The sequence below is a fragment of the Camarhynchus parvulus genome, chromosome 9 (assembly GCF_901933205.1).
Source record: "Camarhynchus parvulus chromosome 9, STF_HiC, whole genome shotgun sequence".
Lineage (NCBI taxonomy): Eukaryota > Metazoa > Chordata > Aves > Passeriformes > Thraupidae > Camarhynchus > Camarhynchus parvulus.
In genome coordinates, this window is record NC_044579.1 from 7,849,490 (window position 1) to 7,869,637 (window position 20,148).

General features: G+C 44.4%; 1 protein-coding gene across 1 annotated transcript; it reads right to left on the bottom strand.

Moving 5' to 3' along the window:
• Positions 1-2,883: 2,883 nt before the first annotated feature.
• On the bottom strand, positions 2,884-20,072 carry LAMP3 (lysosomal associated membrane protein 3). Its single transcript, XM_030954373.1, has 6 exons — positions 19,938-20,072; positions 15,086-15,846; positions 13,853-13,975; positions 11,054-11,111; positions 10,351-10,518; positions 2,884-7,049 (listed from the first exon to the last, which is right to left on the bottom strand). The coding sequence occupies exons 1-6, from the start codon at positions 19,981-19,983 to the stop codon at positions 6,910-6,912; spliced, it is 1,296 nt and encodes a 431-aa protein (XP_030810233.1). The 5' UTR covers positions 19,984-20,072; the 3' UTR covers positions 2,884-6,909.
• Between the last annotated feature and the right edge of the window lie 76 nt (positions 20,073-20,148).

The following is a 20,148-nucleotide window of genomic DNA, read 5'->3' on the forward strand; positions in this document are numbered from 1 at the left end:
AGGGCCGATGGAATAAACTTCATTTAAATGTGAAACGATGGGTGTCGCTGAAGGGTTGTCGGCCCTGTGGGTGCACGGACTCAGCTGAGCGTGCTCCTAAAGGAATGATATCCGAGGGTTGTAATGGGACAGCGACACACAACGGTGAGGGTGCTTAGGAAGGGCGTGGGCATCCTCGGGTCCTTCAACATCCCCAGATCCGGCATCAAAACCGCCTCGGGCAGCAGAGGAGGTCACAGAGCGGGGGGATCAGAAAGCCGTCAGGATCCATTCCGCTCCCTCAGGCTTTGGAGCTTTGCAAGTCACAGAGCTACAGAAGATTTGGGTTGGAAGGAAGCTTAAAGCTCGTCACATTACATTACGCTCCCTTGAGGAGGGACATCTTCCAGCAGGCCAGGTTGCTGCCAACCCCATCCAACCTGGCCTTGGATACTTCCAGGGATGGGGCATCCGCAGCTGCTCAGGACAGCCTGTGCCAGGGCCTCAGCACCCTCACAGAGAAGGATTTCTTCCCAATATCCATCAGTTTAAGGCCCAGCCCACCACAGCGTGGGGCCTTGCTAAACCTGCCTGGCCCCAGCACAGTCAAAATAAGTATTTCCAGTTGCTATTTACAAATAGCAAAGCTGTCATGCTTTTTTCCACAACGTGAATACAGAAGCTATCAATTGCAATAGTGGCAGTGTTTAGTGCCTTAAGTGTTTTCCATACTCTGAAGCATTTTCTTACATGAAGAACATCTTCAGAATGCAGGCAATCTCTGCTTGCTCCACTCTTGCTATTTTTACTTTGCCATGGTGACCCCTCACACCAGTGACTGAAAGGTTCAAGTAGGTTAAACAGACACCGGATCAGCTTGGGGAAATCATCCCTTGGCCCTGACTGCAAGAGGGATCAGCACTTGCTCTAAAGATGACATTTGAAAAACTAAATTATTAAGTGAAGTTCCGCTTTTCCATAATCCATTCACTCCAATCTTCTTCAACATAAGATGCTGACAGTGTAGATCCTACTTTTGCCTTTTGTAATCCAGATTTTTAAAAGGTCATGTTTAATTTGTCTCTAAACACAAGATGGCAGCATTTTATGTAGTTTAACTGTTGGACATTGGGGAGAGCTACAGATATTTTACAGTACATAAATCAGAGGTGGCAGAGGAGGCTTTTAGCAATAGAACTAATGGAAGTGGCAAACTCATTTACATTGCAAATCTGCTCTTGGTGGAGGCATCCTGCCAGCAGGGCCTTTAGGGCTTGCAAAGTCAAGAGGGATCACCAGACTCTACATACAGATGTTTGAAAGTACAGTGTAATAAAGCTTAAATGCAGAAATAATAATTTCCTCAGTGACACCAGTAATATGTTTGATGTGCACATCCATAGTCAGAAGCACTCAGGTGAACCTACCAAGGTAGTGGATAGGTTGGGTTGGAAACATTTTTAGAAAAAAATTTATTGTGGAAGCTGGACATATTTTAAAAGATGCTTTGATTACTAATTTGAGCCGTTTTCTCATAAAAATTTTTCACATGAGCAGGTTGTGGAAAATGTAATGTGAAATATTAATTCATTTTCCTTGACCTGATGATAAAAAAGCCATTCCTTGGTAAAACGAGGTTAAACATTGGTTGGACTCATGATTCATAATCTTCAAACATTTTTATCATATAGGAAAGCCTCAGTAAAACTGAGGTTCTAAACAAGATCAGTGTCTCTAATACACACAGATATCCTGACTCAGATGGAACACCTTTTCCCAACAGCCATTTATTTTGTTTCTGCATGTTGGAAATTCATCTGCTCCTATCTAAAATTGTGAAGAAAGACCTAAGTAAGAATCTAAGTCAGTTAGTTTATAATTTCATAAAGTACTTGGGATCTACCAATTCCATAGGCAATAAGACTCACAGAAAAAGAGAAACGTATGTTTTGTGACATTTTGTGGCTAGCTGGGGAAGCCCAGATGCTGATGAAAGCCCAGCAGTGTTATGTTGCTGTGGCAGATAAACTTCAGACCCACATCCCCCGCCTTGTTGGCATGCAATGGCCACAGCCCTGGACGTGAGGAAAAAAGTGTCCAAGTCTTGTCACCTTAGTCACAAAGGGTTAACTCCACAGAAATCTTTCTCTTCTCATGCTTGTTATTTTGCTCAAATTGATGTTTAAAAAATACACCTCCTTTTTTCTTCTAAATATTCTGTTGCAAAGGTTTCTTCAATGAATTCCAAACCTTTGTGCCTCTGGGACAGTCCAGGGTGTGACTCATAGATGGGGACATTTTGCCTTAAAGTAAAATAGTTGACTTTTCCTCCATCTGCCACTAAACCTTGTCAAGAAAGAATTTTGAAACACCAGCAGCCTTTGAGGGCCTACTTCACACACACAAGTGTGTATTTACCAGCCCAGCTTCTAAAACACGAAGAAGGAAGGAATCTAAATAGGTGCAAGCCTGGCACCAAATTTAACACTGCGCCAGGCCAAGCAAGTGCCAAAGGGCAGAGCAAACTGCCCCTGCTCTCCAGGCAGCCCTGCTTTTCTTCTGAAGGACAAATCAAGGGGCTTGAAAAGTTTTCACTTTGTGACATTAAATTATCCATTGTGTAGGGATGCGCACTGACACCAGAAATTAAGCGAGCCATAATTCTGGTATCTTATCCCTGAGGGAAGTTACAGCCTCCCTGCTGCCCTCACTGGCACTTCTCCAACAGCCAAGTTCCTCAATCAGCTGCTGGCAGCAGAGAGATCGCTCCCCCATCTTTACCATGTCTTCTGCTTTCCTGCAGTCCATCCAACAACCTTTGCTTCATGACAAGCACAACATATGAGACTCAGCCATTTCAGAGATAAAATCATTGCACACTCTAATGATTAAATACAGCCTTTATTACAGAAACACCAATAATAGAAAAATAAAGAGCATATCTTACTTCTCATAGCAAGTTATTTTTAGCAGCCATACATTATAGCAAGCTAGAAGTGATCAGCCAAGCCATGTTCAGATACTCAAGATGCCAATCTAATCTCCCTTCCTCTTTCAACTGAATTAATGGCTGTTTCTTAATTTGCGCTTGTCCATCAGAGAACAGAAAGGACTGAAAGAAATTAAACCCTGCTTTTTAAACTCCTCAGTGACTTGTCTAAGTGTGACATCATCGTGTTTCTGCAATACCCTCATTTTGTCTTGGGTGTGCAGAGACCACAGGGGATGGTCTGTGCACAGGGAGTTGCAGCAGAGCACCAAGGAGCCATCAGGATGTGGGGATGTGCTCCTAGTCCTGTGATGGCCCCACAGCCTCCTGAGCAGCACACGCTTGCACAGAAGTTAAGCTTTGCTTCCGTGGTGGATGTATCATCAATGCACCACATCACCCTGATCAGCCCCTTCTGGTTCAGCGCTGGGTTGGTCTGAGCCTGCAGCTGGGGGAAGAAGTGGGCTGGGGTTGCTGAGTCACTCTGGGACCCAGCTGCAGCCCTGTCTCCTCCCACAGCAGACAAAACTGCCCTGCTGCCCCATGGTACGGCCATTATGGCCCGCCTAGTGTACAAGCAGTTTACCAAATGTCCTCCTTGTGTATGGTGTTCTTTTAGGGACTTTTTGCTCAAGATACTTCCCCAGACAAGATTTTTAAAAGAGCAAATGAGTCAATGCCAAGAGGAATTACCCTACAGAGTCTTCCCAGTAGGAGGGAGACTTCAAAGCCACTCCATTAGGTAAAAAAGTGGCAGCTAAATATATTCCTATATTCTGGCAGAAAATAAACATGGGCATCAGCTTTTAGAGCTGCACATAGCAGCTCAGGGAGCAGCTGGGCTGTCTGATTCTAATTCAGCATTAAATCTGGAGAGGCAACACTCCCTGCTATGCTGACACATCCCTGATGCAGGCTGGCTGGGTTTTGGGATCAGGGATGGAGGTGAGGCTGGGCCACAGCTGGGAGAAAGGCTCCACTTCAAGGCTGGGATCTCCTGATCCAGTAAGGATTTCTCCAATGGGATTTCTCCAATGGATACTCTACTGCTGTAAAGCACTAACTCCATTGGATTAATTTTGCTGCATGTTGGCAGCATTTCCTGGGAGCATCCAATCATTTCATTGGTTTGCATCACATGCACTTCACCAGTGCCACTTAGAGGAAGCCCAGAGTATCATTCATGTACAAATGGCAGAATGCAGCTTCATAAAAATAGCAAACAAAAAACAGCAAGAAAAAGCATAAGAACAAATAAGATAAATCTGAATCCAAACATTGTTCAATACCAACATGTTGATTCACTGTAGAAAGAAAAAAATAACTATGGGGGAAAACATTATCCATGCATCACTAGTAAAAATGCCAGGTGTCACAACATTAACCACAGAATTAGCAGTCATTAGTAACTCTTTTCTGTCCTCATGCTGATATCAGACTTTTTTAAAAGACTATTAACATAAAGCAAATTTTCAGAACAGAACAAGCAAATGCTGTATCCATGTCAGTAGAAGTAACACAGATCACGCAGTCCAACAATCCAAAGAACATGTGAAATGGGACTCAGCTTTGATAAGGGAAAGATGTCTGATCCCTGGGCAGAGCAGCTTAGGGCCAGACCATGTGCTGAGATTTTTAGGCAGCTTTTGTTAAAACGGCCACATGTAGCAGACTGGGACAGTGACATCCCCACTGCAGGCTCATTTTCAAATGGAAGCTCTTCATCCATTTACCCTTCCTCACAGACATCTCATTTTTAAAAAAATAAAAGGTGAATGCTTTGAGTATAAAAATCTGCTTTCTAAGCAACAGATTCATAGTATTAAGTAACCCTGAGAATTAGAGGGATCTTATTAGGCCCAAGGTCTGAGTCCAGTGGCTGCCTGTCTGCTAAGGGGGGAAGGAGGAAGGGAAAATGAGCTCAATGAAGCTCATTAAGCACCATGAACAATGCTGGAGCCCTTTTGCAAAAGAATAATTGAAATACTTACATTTTAATTTGAGTATTCAGCTGAATACAGTCCAAATCATGGTGTCTGTATTCAAGGCTTGAAAGTCTGGCGTCCTATTTCTTGTGCTATTTTACCTGATAAATGTATTCAGCTGTTCCTGTGCTCACAGCTGGTTCTGATGTTTCTCCAAGTGTAAAAGTGCTTCCAAATTGTCTTTATCTTTCTTATTTATTGGTTCATTCAGACTCAAAGGGAACATTTCTAGAGAATGGTAATTACTTCCACAGCTACATATTATACTGATTATAGAGCATTATGGCCATGTTTCCTGCTTCACACATACCAACATCTCTAATTAATTCATAGAATGGAAGAATTTCTTTTCTTTCTTCATTTAAATAAGTAAACTTGCAATGGTGAAATACTAGTAAAATATCAAAACTATTTTTAAAATACCTTAGGGAATATCTGATATGACATAACCATCAATTTTATCCAGTGAAAATCCAGTGAGGTTTCATCACCATTAAAAACTGCAGAGGATTTGGGCCATTATTCATAGAAATTAAATTAACTCCCAGCATTTCCTTTTTGTTTAGATACAGATTAAACTGTCAAGGCATTTTTGCCTATGACTTCATCTTTCTTTTGTTTAATGAGTGCCATTCCACAGTCCTTTTCCAGGCCAAACTTTTATTAGTAAAATTTAAGCTATTAGCCTAACTCCTTGGAGGAAGTGTGGTCTTATTGAATATTATTTTCTCTTCTGCAAATGCTTTTGTACATAATTTCTTCTCATCTTGATGCCATTTGCTTCAGTGAGCAGATTGTGTGGCATGTGCACGTGTGTATGTGTCTGTATGTGCACATTTCTGCTCATGTAAATCTTTTGTGACAAGGAACTTTTCCTTCTTACAACAAAGAACATGAGCTGGACTTAAATCTCAAAAGCAATTACTATTCTCATGCCTTCATCATTGGTTCAGCAGGAAATAGACTACAGAGTGTATCAGTGTGCTTTAAAGCAACTCCAGATTATTTCCATATGAAAATCCAGCTGCTCAACTGTGAGCACGCTGGAGGATACTCACTTTTGGGCAGAGTTTGTCCAAGGCCTGTCCAAGCTTTTATTTCCCACTGAAACCCTGACCATACAGCATCAGTGGATTTCCATTTCTCATGGACCTCATGCAGGTGCCCCAGTGGTGGTCACTTAATCCCACGCATTTCCAGTGAGTGTGGCATCTTCCTGGATTGAGGGACCACCCTGTTGCCCCAGCAGAGGACATTTCCTGGGCTCAGTGTGGTCACTGTGACAGGTCCATGTCTGAACAGCACATGGGGGATTCCTGAGCTCCAGGAACATATTCAGCTCCAGGGTAAAAATCACAATTACCACTCTATCTTTGCATTAGTGGGAGAACCCCAGGAGCTTAGGAAGTGTAACTGTGTGTAGGACTGGTGAGAACTTGCTTGTGAGTGGAGTCACACTGACAATTCCCCTGAGATTTTGGCACACACTGTGTTCTGAAAAAAGCTTTCAGTGAGCTCTCACCTAGCAGGGTTGTCTGTAGCTGTGGGCTTCTGGTTTATTCACCTGGAGGTCGGACTTACATCTTTTGATAAATCTAACCATCGTTAACAAACCTGATGGATTTTCTGGGGGATAGTGATACTGCTTGCTTTAAGCTATTTTTAGGATTCTGGCTTAGGTGATCTGAATGACCTCCTTTGTTGACAACAGAGACAATTTAGGCTTCTCATTTTGGACTACATCTAAATTAGATGCTAAGAATAGCCTAAAGCAGAAGGTGTGAGTTCTCTCCTTCCCACCTTAAAAGAACTCCTTCCAGAAACATTCATTAGCTGTAAACACACAGTTTCATCTCACTTAAAAATGTGGCTTCAGGGCAGGGAGATTGCCAGACAGAAGCAAAAACTCCTGTGACTTCTCTGCTTGCTGCACACACTTGGAAGCACAAGGGCACCTCAGATCCGTTCATATCCTCTCTGTGGCTTCCTCCTGGAGATCAGGAAGGTGGCAAACACAATGACAAACAATCCCAGGATACTCAGGCACACTGCAATGGGAGCTATTTTGCCGTTTCTATCAAGAAAACATTCTTCTTCTGAAAGGAAAAGGAGATCAGAGAATGTTAGACCAGAACACCATACTCCTAAACTGTATGTCTGTATTCCAGTAAAATTGGCAAATTCAAGCTGGAAGTTCTCAAAACCTTGCTTTCTTTTGTTTTTTCTTTCTTCTTCCTATATACTTACTATATAGTATATATACTATACCTACTACACTATATTTACTACACTTTTTATCTGTGGTGAGCCTTATCTCAAAACCATCCTTGCCCCTTCTGCAGTAGCTCTGTGCTCCCCTGGAGAGTAGCTTTTCTCCCTCACATCTGCAGGAATTGTTTCACCACTCAGCACACACACAGCAGGGGCTTTCTTCCCAAAAGCAGATGGGGAGTATCACAATACAAAATGCCAGCCTGAAAATAAAGAGCAAGACATCCTGCATGGTCAAAAACTGTTCCTGTGTGACATCTGATTGCTTCTTCCCAGTGAAGAGGATCAGGCCAGAGACAGAAGCCCATAGTCCAGCACATCACTAGTGCAGTAGGGATCCTTGTTAAGTCAGTGCTTTCTAAGAAAAATCAAATTCTAATTATTCTCTCTGTTTAATTCAGAGTATTTGTAGATAATGATGGCTAACTCAGAACATTCAGAGATAAGGAAGGCAGAAGCCTTGGACATAGTCCAGGGAGTTGCTTTAGCAGTACCTTTGCAATTTTGTTGTACATATGATTATAGCATACACAAATCATATTTCTGAAGGACCATACAAAGATATCACTCCAAACATACCTCTTAGCTACAGAGAGGGCAAATTCTGGCTTCCTCAGCCAGTTCCTACCCAAATGAATACTCAAATCATCCCCTGATTAAACAGAAACTTATTACTTCAAGTGAACCTCTAGACTGAAGTAAATTGGCAGCTTTCCTATGGACAGACTGCACCATATGGGCCACTGACAGACATGGAAAATTTACACAGTAACAATGGCAGGATCAGCCTCAAATTCAAAATACAAATGTAGTCCCGGGAATGAAGGCAATGTCTGGGAATGACCACTAATGTGTTATCCCAGAATTGGATCGGACCTACATCTCCCACCAGATCTACACGAATGATCTTCCTTGTGCTCCAGGGAAAGACAGACCTCTGTCATGCTGCTCTGAGTGGCTACTGCTGAGCAAACTGTTCTCTAAGCAGGGCAGTGTGGTCAGCTAAACTCCACAGCTAAACCCCACAGCTAAACCCCACAGCTAAACCCCACAGCACATCCCAGCTCGGCAGCAAATCCAGTTTATATCTACAGGATAGATCCAACACCCTGTGCCCCCTCACTCCCTGGGACTGTTCTGAGGCAGGATTGACAACACTGTGAGATCAAAATCTCGACTCATTCCAGCACAGTCATGGAATTTTATACTGTCAGTGGGCAATGAGCCCAAGGAACAGGTGGAGTCCATGACATCATGTCACAGCTCCAGAGCCTCCACATGGCTCTTCCCAAAGTCTGGTCCTCTTCTGCTCTAATCCAGATGGTGATGCAATGTCACAAAGCCAGTGGCATGAGCATTCCATTAGAGGTTGCCTTTTGAAAGCTTTGTCTGGTTAATGTAACCTGCTGTTAAATGAGCTGAAAAGTATTTGCATCTAAGTGTTGTAAAAGCCAGAAATGTTTGAATTGGCCATTTTGCTTTGATGAAACAGTGGGAATGAAGGAATGAACTCTAGAAATTGTTTCTGATAAAATGAAGTACAGAAGGCTCTTTTACAGATTTCTAGACTCAAACAGATCAAGCCTATTGATATAACACTGCTGTAATCTGTACAAAATTGTAAGGAACTTGAAACCAGTGACCATTATTTTTTTCTTTTTCTTCCCCATTTAAGGATAAGCAAATCAGGAGCAACAGAAGTGAAACTATCAGTCTTGAGACACCCGAGGGGATGAGGCTGATGATGTGTTTAGTCATTCCTTCACTGGGGATTTTCTTTTTCAGAATCTGCACATGCAGCCAATACACCACAGTTTCATGACTGTTTTATAGCCACAGGGGAATTATTTCAGAGGTGGGAGCTGCTTTCTCATCTCTCTGATTAAAAGCAAAACTAATTTAAATTTGTACATGGTATTGACTAGCAGAGATTAGTCTGACTTGGAGACAGAGGGAGGAACAGAGAGCATCTTTCTCAGCTGAGTCTCTCCGAGAGGTGAGACCATACCAAATCCCATAAGCAATATCATTCATTGTACACATTTGAATGGGAATGCAGGGACCAGATGGGATCCCATGTGTTCTTCCAGCTCATTGTTATTGCATGAAAAAATTCTCCACAGAATGAGAGCATAGATGGGATTCTCAGTGTGGAGAAGGACTATGTCTTTAAAAAGCCCCAAATGTTGTTTCCCGTTATATCCCTTTTAGAATGGAAAAGGTAACCAAAATGGTGACCTAACAGAAGAAGAATTGGTCAAGCAGAGCCAAACTGAGTCAAAAGACAGATCTAAAGTAAAAAGAATACAGGGGCAATATTTTGTAAGCACATGGAAAGACAAGTGGCAGAAGAGAAAATGTCTTATTGCTGCATCTGAAGGGTTGGAGAGCTGGTCAGCCCCTCTGTGTGCCTGTGTTCTTGTATGGAAATGCCCTGAGAGGAAGCCACAGAAATGAGAAAATGGACAACTTGAAAGAGATCACAAGGTCCCACTGAGTCCCCCTCTCTGGTCTTTGTCTTTTACTGCAATACCTGATTGCTTCATTGTGGCACTTCTCCAAGAAAAGACAAACTGAAGAGATGAGCATCATATTTAATTCTGAAGCTGGGAGTGGGCCAGTTGTGCTCCTCCTCAGGGGCACATTTCATCATGTCTAGACACAGCTGCTCTGAAAATATCATCCTGCATTCACAAATACCCCTTATTAGCTGGCAGTTTTGCTGCTGCAGTTGAGTGAGTATCAGGAGCCTTTTAGAATAGCTAAAATCTGAAATCTGGCTATATTGAGAACAGTGACCTGGAAATGAACTTTGCACATTGGGTTTGGGTAGTGCGCTGGTAGTGAACACACCTCTGCTTGTTCCAGGAGAAAATGGATGAAGTAGAAAATTGTGGCTGTAGAGCTGAACATTTTTAATGAGAAGGTGAAACAGAAGGTACTGAATGCAGGAGGGAAAGATATTTTTCCATCCTCCATAGGTATTAGCACTGTGTTGGAAATGACTCAGGAAAGGTTGAGAAAACAGCAGTGAGATGTGTATGGGTATAAGTTAGCAGATTACATCCATCAGGCCACCAGAGTGCTGTAGATCTGGGAAGGGAGGAAAAGTATCCTTCTACTCACCTTTTCCAAACTGGTCACCCACAATGTCAAAGGCCTGCAGCTGCATATGAACAAAGAGGATCTGGAAGTTGTTCTCCAAGGGGAAGGTTTGCCTGCTAGCACACTTAAAGGAATTCCCCAGCTTTGTTGTGAACAGCTTCTCATTTAGGGCTGCATAGTAAAGCATACCTGGAGGCCAGAGAGAAACAGATGAGAATCCACACTGACTCCATTGGAACCAACATCTTCCTGAGGTAAAATGTTCACAGAGGTGAATAAAGCATGGACATTTTCTCCATAAACTATCACTTATTCTTCTTACATGTTTAAATGAGTGCTTTAACTATCAATGGACAACTCAGCTGAGCTTAGGTCTGAAAAAGTGGCTAAAATTTCAGATGCTTCTTCAAATCACATTTTAACAAATTGAGTCTGCAGGAGGGGGTTAGAATTCTCACAGGAGCAGGCAAGGTTTGAAGTAATCTCTCTTCTGAAAGAGTGGGGCAGGAAAAGCTTTTGACATCAAAAAGAAAATGTAATAATAGTGATGTCATTGCAGCCAGGCCCCTGCTCTCCCATTTTTGTACCATAAGATTTAGGTGAATGACACATTGAAAGCTTGATAAAACACGTATTTGCAAAATCCAGTGTTTTAAAGATCTGAAAGCTTATCCCACACCCAGAATAGTTTGATATGAAATTAAGACAGGTTAAAATCACTGACCTTCAGAAGATAACTGTATTCTGCTCTCAATTTTAGTGACAGAATAACTTGGAGCTTGCTGCAAAAGAAGATGTATCTTTATTCATAATACATGCTCATACTTTCAGGGGAAAGAAACACAGCTTACCTCCACAAAGTGGTCATTAAGAATTTCCCAAAGGAACACTTTGTAAAGCATCACCTTTGAGACCTAAGAACCAACTCTCTTGGATGTATTTTTCTTTTCCAAATCTCAGCTGCATCACCAGGTCAATGAAACGGGGCCATGCAGGTGTCATTTTACACAAACTGCTCAAGCTGTGCACTCCTCAGATACTTGTGATAACCAATAGCAGGAAGATTGCTGACATGGAAAGCACCTGGCACAACAGCACAGAACAAAATTCCCAGCCAGGTGTCCTGCCCGCATGTGCCCTGAAATCCTGGTGCAGCCTGGACACTGCTCTGCCCTGGGGTGCCACAGGGCAAGAGCCAGCCCTGGGAGCTTCTCCCTGGTAGCAGTGTTGGAGTAAAATGTGATGCCTCATGCAGCAGCCCTGGTACCCTGTTTAATTCCTGCTCTGGGCACACAGGGATTAATGAGTGCAGCTGGTGGATTAATGGCACGAATGTCTCCTGTGCACTTGTAGGATGGAGTGGGAAAATTGAAGAAAGAAATGCATCAGAGGAGAGGTTCTCAGCATCATTCCAACCTAAAGACATAAATATGACCATTTTTGGATGGCAGTGCTTTGTTCTCTTTGGCCACAGTTAAAAACTTTGCTTGGGGAAAACACCTGCTCCTACTTCACATCTTGTGGGTTGTTACACAACTTCCTTTTTTCAAGCCCTTCACAGAGGCCACTGGAGTGGTGAGCACTGAACCAGCCCCTCTCCTCTGCCACGCCACCCCCGGGGCCTGAGCCAGCTCCTCTCCCACAGGGACAGCCACAAGTGCCACTGCTGGAGCACTCTGCTTCAAAGCACTGAGAGAGGCTGTGGGGACCAAACACAAAAAGCCAGCAGCAAACTGTTTTCTTATTAACTTGAATTTCAAAGCAGTCCAAGCGGAGCCCTGCTATGCTCTTGAGGCTTATCTTTAAGTGGAGGGTGCATTGTCTAATGCTGTGCCAAAAACCACCTTTTTCAGGGCAAGGCAGGTCAAGCACCTCCTAAGGGTTCACATCAGTCTCCTTAGCACTGCTGCAACCTGGGGACTTTCGTGGGTACTTGAATCCCCAGCCTTTCCCTAAGGATTCTTGTAACACCAAAAATGCTCCTCTTGTTGCAGGAAGCACACATTTAAAGCAAACACTCAGAGTCTGAACTGATCCTTTGTTTTGAAAGAGCTCCTTCATTTTTTACCTTACTTTTCCTCTGTAGCTCTTAGAAAACTTTTAGCCATAAGCTAAAATAAAGATGACTACTAATAGAAATATTTTCTCTGTTCAAGAATTAATGACACATGCGGGGTATAATTTCCTGTTCCCTCTTGGACTTTCTATGAAAATGACTGATTGACCACTTGTACTTTTCTTAATTGTCTCTATTTTGAGCTTGGAACCAGGCTGCAAAACTGACATTTAGCTTGATTAATTGAAGGACACAGATCAGCAGTGATGGCCAGATGCAGCTCTCAGCTGCTGTGGAGCTCCAGGACATGGCCTTGATGTTCATTACACCTGCCACAGTTTGATGGGATTCAGCCATGTTCCTGCCCATTCCTCCCTGCCCATTAATGACTTTATACACAGTGTTAGTTCTGTTTTACCTCTGCTGGCATCATCACCCAGCCCTTGCAGCTTTCAGGTAAATAGTGCTGCCTCCCAAAATGTGCAAATGCCTGATTTGGCAAGAGGATGGCACTCAGGGATTTTCTCCTGTGCTTGTAAAAGCTGCAGCACTCTTGGCAGCTTGTGTTATAGCCACACCTGCATGTAATGTGGCCCCAGTGGGGAACTTGGAATTAACAGATACAATGTCAAAAACAAAGCTCAGTTCCCACTGTGTAAGCAGGATCTCTCATCTTGCCCAAGTTTCTGTGTGTGTTTATAGGTCTCCCTGGTGTGGTGCATTTTAAGGCCACTTACCTACAATTTCGTTGTTGCAGTTCACTTGTTTGGAATTCTCCACTCAGAAATTAGATGAAATTTGACTCCTTCAGCTGTGGATGTGTCATAGCTCCTGGGCACTTAAAACTGCACAGGCTGTCCTTTGAATTTGACAACCCCCAGCTGGCTTTTAGGGGACACAAATGGCTGAGAGCAACTTGACAGTGAGAGTCAGAGCTCCCAGCACTCCTTGTTCCTGCACAGGGACTCCAGTCCCAAACCCTTTCCCTCTGCACCACTCCAATGTAAACAGCAGATCTGACCTCCCCTACCATGAGACTTTTACCTATGTAAAAAAGAGACTCAGATTTTGCTTGGCTATTCCTAGACTTTGTGTTGCTTGACGGGCACCTTTACCACTGCTCTCTGGCACTTTCTGTCAGAGGATGGCAGAGTACTGTGCTTACTCTTCCCTTCCAAATGGAAAGTTCAAACAGCTGATTTAACACTGAAGTCAGTTGTACTGTGAGCACAACATTGCACAGGCAGCCTCCAGAAGTATTTTCCAATCTGAATTAATTAAAGCATGGTTCTCTGGTTCTGGCCCTTTGGGAAGAACAGGAGTAACCATGCCTTAAATACAGATGGAAAACAAGCACAGAGATGGATAAAATGCCTTTTCCCACAGCTCAAGCTGGATCAAAGGCAGCTTTGCTTTGTTCTTGCTTTCCAGTCCTAAACACGCCTTCCCTCTAAATGCAACAATTACCTTTACAAAGGTGATGTTTACAAATCCTCCACTAAACGTTAAGTTCAGCTCAGATTGCACCATCCCGCAGCTTCCAGATATCTTTGTCATATTGGGGTTGACAGTCACATATTCCATCTGCTCCTGTAGACAAATGAGACATTGCAGGGCTGCTGATGAATGAAAGCAAACATACAGAGACTTAATAACTTTAAAACACACAAAGATTTGCCCTTTTTATGCCCCCAGACAGGCTCTGTGTGGCTGAATGAACAGGCTAGTGGTGGTGGCAGCCAAACTGCTGCCTGCCAGAGTTGTTCCCCACTCATAAACCAGCACTGGTGGTTGTCTGACACATCACTGAGCTGTTCCAGTGCATTAAGCTGTGCATTAAGCTGGCAGAAAATATTTGGTTTCTGTTCATTCAGTGAACTGATGATTCAGGCAGAGTAGGTGAGTATGAGTGGTAATTTACAGAGAGGGAGTACCTTATGTAATTATCAATATCTCACTATGGTCTGGTGAGGTTGGGAATCCTGCTCCCTTCCTGGCTTCTTCCAGGACAAGGGATGAAAATTACCTTTCCCAACATTGGTCTCTCTTCCCATGTTAGAAATATTCAGACATCAAACACGAGTATTTGTATTTGTAACAGGGATGGCATAAGAACTCCAGAGCCTGAGGATATAGCTCTATATGATGTATTAATGGAGGCAACAAAACCTTAAACCTGAGGGACACAATTGTCATTTCAGGTTGTATGGCATCTTTTGCTGAATCATTCTCAGTGGATCACTTCTAGGAGAGAGCAGCAACTCTTCAGGACCTGGTAGTTTCTGTGATCCTAAAATGTCCATACATCAGCATCAGGGCAGCCCACCTCTAAATCCAAGTCTGTGAACTGGCAATTTCTTGCTTTCATTGCAACTCACAATGTCAAGCTCTTGCCTGAAGTCAGTTCAGATTTTAACTAACTTCCCATTGTGGGAAGCACAAATAACCCTGCAAGCTGATCCCCAGCATTGCTGCCAAACAAATATCACTGAAGTAAGAAAGTACTTTTACGTCCCCTTGGCATCATCATCACACAGGCCAAAGTACAGCAGCGGGGATGCTGTGGCACGAGGGGCCTTAGATTGGCAGCAAACCACTTATTTTGATCACAGAAGCTAATTCTGAAAATTAGCTTGGCAAGAGGAAGAATAAACTGCAGCTAATGAATGAAGTCACTACAGAGCTCAGCTTCCCCCTCACCTGTTGTGTATTTCGGGCCATCAGCTGCAGGCCCATGACGGCTTTGACGCAGGTCCTGTTGCCATCAGAAACGGTGTAGGTGCCTGTGGGGATGGCAGAGGGCTGTGGGGTGGGAGGGGGTCTCACTGTGCTGGCAGGGGACGTGGCGGCTGTTTGTGTCCCTGCATGGGTGCCTGTTGTGTTGGTCACGGCCGTGGCTGTTGGATCACCCGTGGCTGTTGTTTGTCTCCGTGACCGCGTGCTGGGCCCGGCCCTCGGTGTGCTGCTGGCTGCAGAGGCCGTGGTGGCAGCTGTGTCCTGGGAACTCGCTGTCTCGTGCTTCAGGGAGGTGTTGGTGGCCCCTGCTGCAGTTGCTGTGGTCACACGTGGTCCCGTGCCAGGCCTGGTGGAGGACACAGGGGCAGTGCTTGTGTTCTTGGCTGCAGCTGTGAGCGAGGGCGCGGCCAGAGTCACAGCCTGGCCGGCCGTGCTGGGGCTGTCTGCAGGGGCTGTGGATGGTGGTGCTGCTCCTGCCTGGGCTGCCGTGGGCTGGCCTGCAGCTGGTGCTGCCTGGAGCTGCTCCCTTGTCTGCTCAGTCGTTCTGTGGCTCGTGGGTGCTGTTTGAAGAGGGTCTGTGCTGGTAAAATGAACTGCGGTGCTTTGATGGGGTGAAGAACGATAAAGGGAAAGTGGCTGAGCAGAAGTAGCCATTTGGTGAAAGGATGTGGTTTCTGGAGACAGTTCAACCCCCAGGACCACTTCAGCAAAGCAGGAGGAAAATGCTGCAAAGAAACTAAAGTCAGTAGTCTAGAAACCTTTACATTTCACTTTATGTTGATAACATACCTGCACTCGCTTTGTTATCAAATGGGTGACACAATTTCACTCTTCATTTGGCTCCAGTCATGATAGGAGAGTGAAGGCAGACACCCTGCAGGACTATCCACTGCCAGACACCCCTCCCCTGAGCGTCACACCTCTGAGTATTCCCATTCCAGGGGAGCACACCAGCTCCCAGCTCTCCACACACTCAGGAACCAGCCCTTGCACAATCCCCAGGCAGCACAAGAATTCCCTGCAGGAGGTAGTTCAGCAGGATTTGCTGGAAGCAAAATGTTGAAGTCTAAGGAAGATGAAGTGAGTGTAGAAGCCAAAGGGGTTGTTGGTTTCTTACCAACAAAGCGTAGGAAATGGGGATGTGTCTGTGTGTGAGAAGGAAGTGAGGCAGTGCCATGGTCTTACAGTGATTCACAAGTCTGGGAAACCACTCTGGGAACAGGGAAATTCCAGGTATTTATTTTGTTGTAGCAATGTCAGCTTGAACCCTGGAGTTCTTCCTCCTGGAAGAACCCAAAGAAAGATCATCCCTCTAAGTGATGGGCTTTCAGAAATGAGATAAAAAAATCAGGGTGCAAAAAAAAAAAATCCAGGAGCATTTTGGACCACATATCAGGAAATATTACAGCACCAAAATTATGCTTCCACCTAATAACATTTACAGATATGTGTCCCTTGCAGAAGTGAAAAAAAAAAAATCTGGCTCCTAAATGTAAATACAGAAGTGAACAAAAAGTGGGAAAGTACATTGTAGAATGTTTGAATGTCACAACTCTTTTGCTTGAGTCTTTGTGAGTGTGCAACAAGACTCTAGAAAGACAAGGTCAAGTTAAAGAAATAAATCACTGATGTACGTGAATCCTTTGATGTACATGAAGGTGCAGGTAGTTAAATGCTTTACTGCCTAAATTAGTGAGAGGACAGAGATAAATTCTCCAGTTTGGAGACAGAAGGGACACAAAAGTCCAAGACAGCTCATATTCCCAGCAGTACAGCTCCACAGAGAATGCCTCAACATGTCTGAGTTCACTGTACACTGGTTCTTTCAAAGAAATTTCTCATGAATTAATGCCATCAAAGTTGATGGCAGGCAGGCTGCTGAGATTAGAATATCAGGATACATTAATGCCAGAGGCACATTTGGAGTGAAAATGGCTGAAATTTCACAAGGTCTTCCACTTATTCGTTTATTTGTTGTCACTCATCATGAACAGAGATCTTCAATAATAGCTGAATGCATAAAATCTAACCATTTTCAGATACATACAAAGTAAGAATAATAAAACTTACTGGGTTTTGAATCAAATTCAAGATAAAAATCAAAGAAACAAGAGCAGATGCACAGATCTTAACCCTTACCACAATTTTCCCTTAAAAATGGCTATGCTGGAGAAGAGCAGAAATGCAGATGTAAATACTCCATACTCCTAAAATTGCCTGGGTTTCACTCTGAGCTGTACAGAACACACCTGACTGCCATTTTAGGTGTTACCATCAAAATGCAACTTGAGACAGTTGAAAAATCTCAAAAATATTGTGATTTTTCTCAAAATGAACCTAAAAATGCAAAATTCATATGATATTTTAGTTCGTTTTCTCTTTTTCTCCTATGCTTTGCCACAGTTGATGCAGAGCTGTTAATCAGATGACTGATCTCCTTGTGTGGGGCCAGGGGAAAGCCAGAGCAGTTGCCATGCACCAGTTATGGGTAGCTGCATCCAAGTGTATCAGCATGATAAAAACAAGAAAGAAGAAGTTGCAATTTTCACTCTTTCTTCCCCTCTAAGACTGTGAAACAATCCATATTTAAATTGACACGAGTCCTAAATTGTCTGTAGGTCTTAGTTTTCAGCTCACAGATTGGTTTTGATTACTGACCAGGTTACACAGATGTAGAAACAAATATTGAAGTGACATTAGAATGCCACCCATAGCTTTTAAATAAAACTCCTCAAAAGGTCATTTCAACCCAATTATTTTTCATTATTCAGCTGGACAGGGTGACGTGAGGGGTAAAGCCAGCAATGTCTTTGGAATGGCCCATGGCCCTTGCTCGCTGGGTGACCACCAGACTGCTCCTCCAAGCATTTTGGGGCCAAATGCCAGTGTGTGATGGCCGTACTGCTAAATCCATTGGCTCGGTCTTCCCAAAAGGCATTTGGCCACAGCAGCCCCCAGGGATGGGCAGGGATCACTCTCCAGCTGCCCCCATTGGCACTGGCCGTGTTTGGGTGGCGGCTGGAGGTGGTTTGGTGGCCTTGCTGGGTGAAGGGGCAGATGGGCCCATGGGACCCTGACCTACCCTCCAGCTGAGGCTGGGAAAGCTTCCGTGCCTCCTTAGCATGGCCACGTTCCTCTCTGGGAGCCTGGCACAGCTCAGACAGCAGCTGAGAGCACAACTCCCCCAGCACAGCCTTTTGTGGCTCTGCCAGCAGAACAGGCCACAGAAACACGAGGAGTGGCAGCTCTGCAGCCCCCAGTAGTTTCCTTTTTTTTTCTCCCAAAAAGCCAGCTCATACAAGCAACATTTTGTTTGAGGGATGCAAGTGCCCTGGGGTGAATCTTCCCAGAGCAAGCAGCTGCTGTCCCCTTGTCTCACTTCAGCACCAAAATTGTGTGTAACAGATGCTGAGGGCTGTGTGAGAGCTCTGACAGCCTCCTTGCAATGCTCCAGAACAAAACTCCCAGAAACGGACCAGCACAGTTCTCAGAAATTCACTGTTCCCAGTCTGGGCCTGGTGATCCCTTTTTCATGCTTTAGTGACAAGTTTTGGTCACAAGGAACATCACTGCTCTCAGGTGTTATGGTGGGAAGCTGAGTGCTCAGTGCCATGGCCTGGCTGTGCCATTTCTCAGCCTGTGCTGGGGTGTGTGACAGACACTCAACCCCTTTTCATCTAACCACACTCATCTGTTCAGCTGCCCAGCAGTGTTGTTCTGCACTAATTATGTTTCATTCCCTGTCTGCACAGAAGGACTTGACTTTGTGACATTAATAAAACATCACAACAAATAATTAAGGGAAAGATCAGAATCGGGTAAAGAACAGAGGAAACAAGTTCTTTCTGGTCAAAACTGACTGCTGACCACTGAATTATTAGTGTTGCTACTCAGTCTGATCTTGCTCTCCCTTTCATCTGTATGTTTTGGGGCTATTTCAGCAGACCTTGGCTATGAAGCAGGCATGGGAAAGCAGAGAGATTCAGCAGGAGCTGCTTGTGGTCAGGTCCCGGGGCACTTTCCCTGCTCATGGACTGGGAGGGGGACAGGGCTGTTCTTTGTGTGATCCCCATGTGCCGATGGCAAAACACACCCAATAGCAAGCTCAAATCCTTGGCCACTCCACAGATTAAATCACATTTTGTCCTATTCACCAGGCAAATTTGGTGCTCCTGCAGGTGTTGAGCAGTGACTGGATGTCCTTCATGTGTATGGCTCCCCAGATTTTCACAGAGCAGCAGTAAGGATCAGATGGTGACTCTGATGGGGTTTGTCATTGAGAGAAGCCCCAGCCTGACTTCTCCAAGCCCCTGCCTCACTCCTGCTTTCCTGATCCTGCTCTGCATCTTGCAATGCTGATAAATTAATGACTTGAGCAATGCTTCCTTAGTTTTTTTTTTCCTGCTTGTCCCGCACAGGAGTTTCAGTTAGATCTGCAGGTCTGGAAATTATTTTTAATTATGAAAAGCAAAGCCAAAAAAGTCTGCTTCTAACATGGCTTTGAACTGACTCTTTCACACAGAGTTTATGCCACCACAAGAGTTCAAGGGAAAATACAGAGGAAAACATTAAAAACTAAGTGTATCTTAAAAACTAAACAGGGTGATACACTAAGTGTGTCAAACTGAGGGTATAGCAGCTGCAATGAACAGCAGGTATGGTTATTTCTTAGCAGTGGGACTTTACTGAAAGCACCCTTGGGTATTAGCAACAAAACTGTCCAAAGTTTTGAGTCTGTTGGGTGCTGTCCTGACTGCAAGGAGACCAGACTGACATAACGTCCCGTTTTTCAGGTAGAAGTGATGCTGTTACTCACCGCAGGCGAGGGTCAGCGAGATGAGCTGCCGTGCGCCGCTCCCCATGGCCAGCACGGCTGTGAGAGGCGCTGCTTCTCCCGGGAGCCGGTGCGGAGCAAACCCAGCTCTCCTGCCGACCGAAAAGTTTCACTCGCTGCAGGGAGTGCTCAGTCACATGGCTGGGAAGGAGGTGGAGAGAGGGGGAGACCGATGCCTTTCGCCTGTAAACTC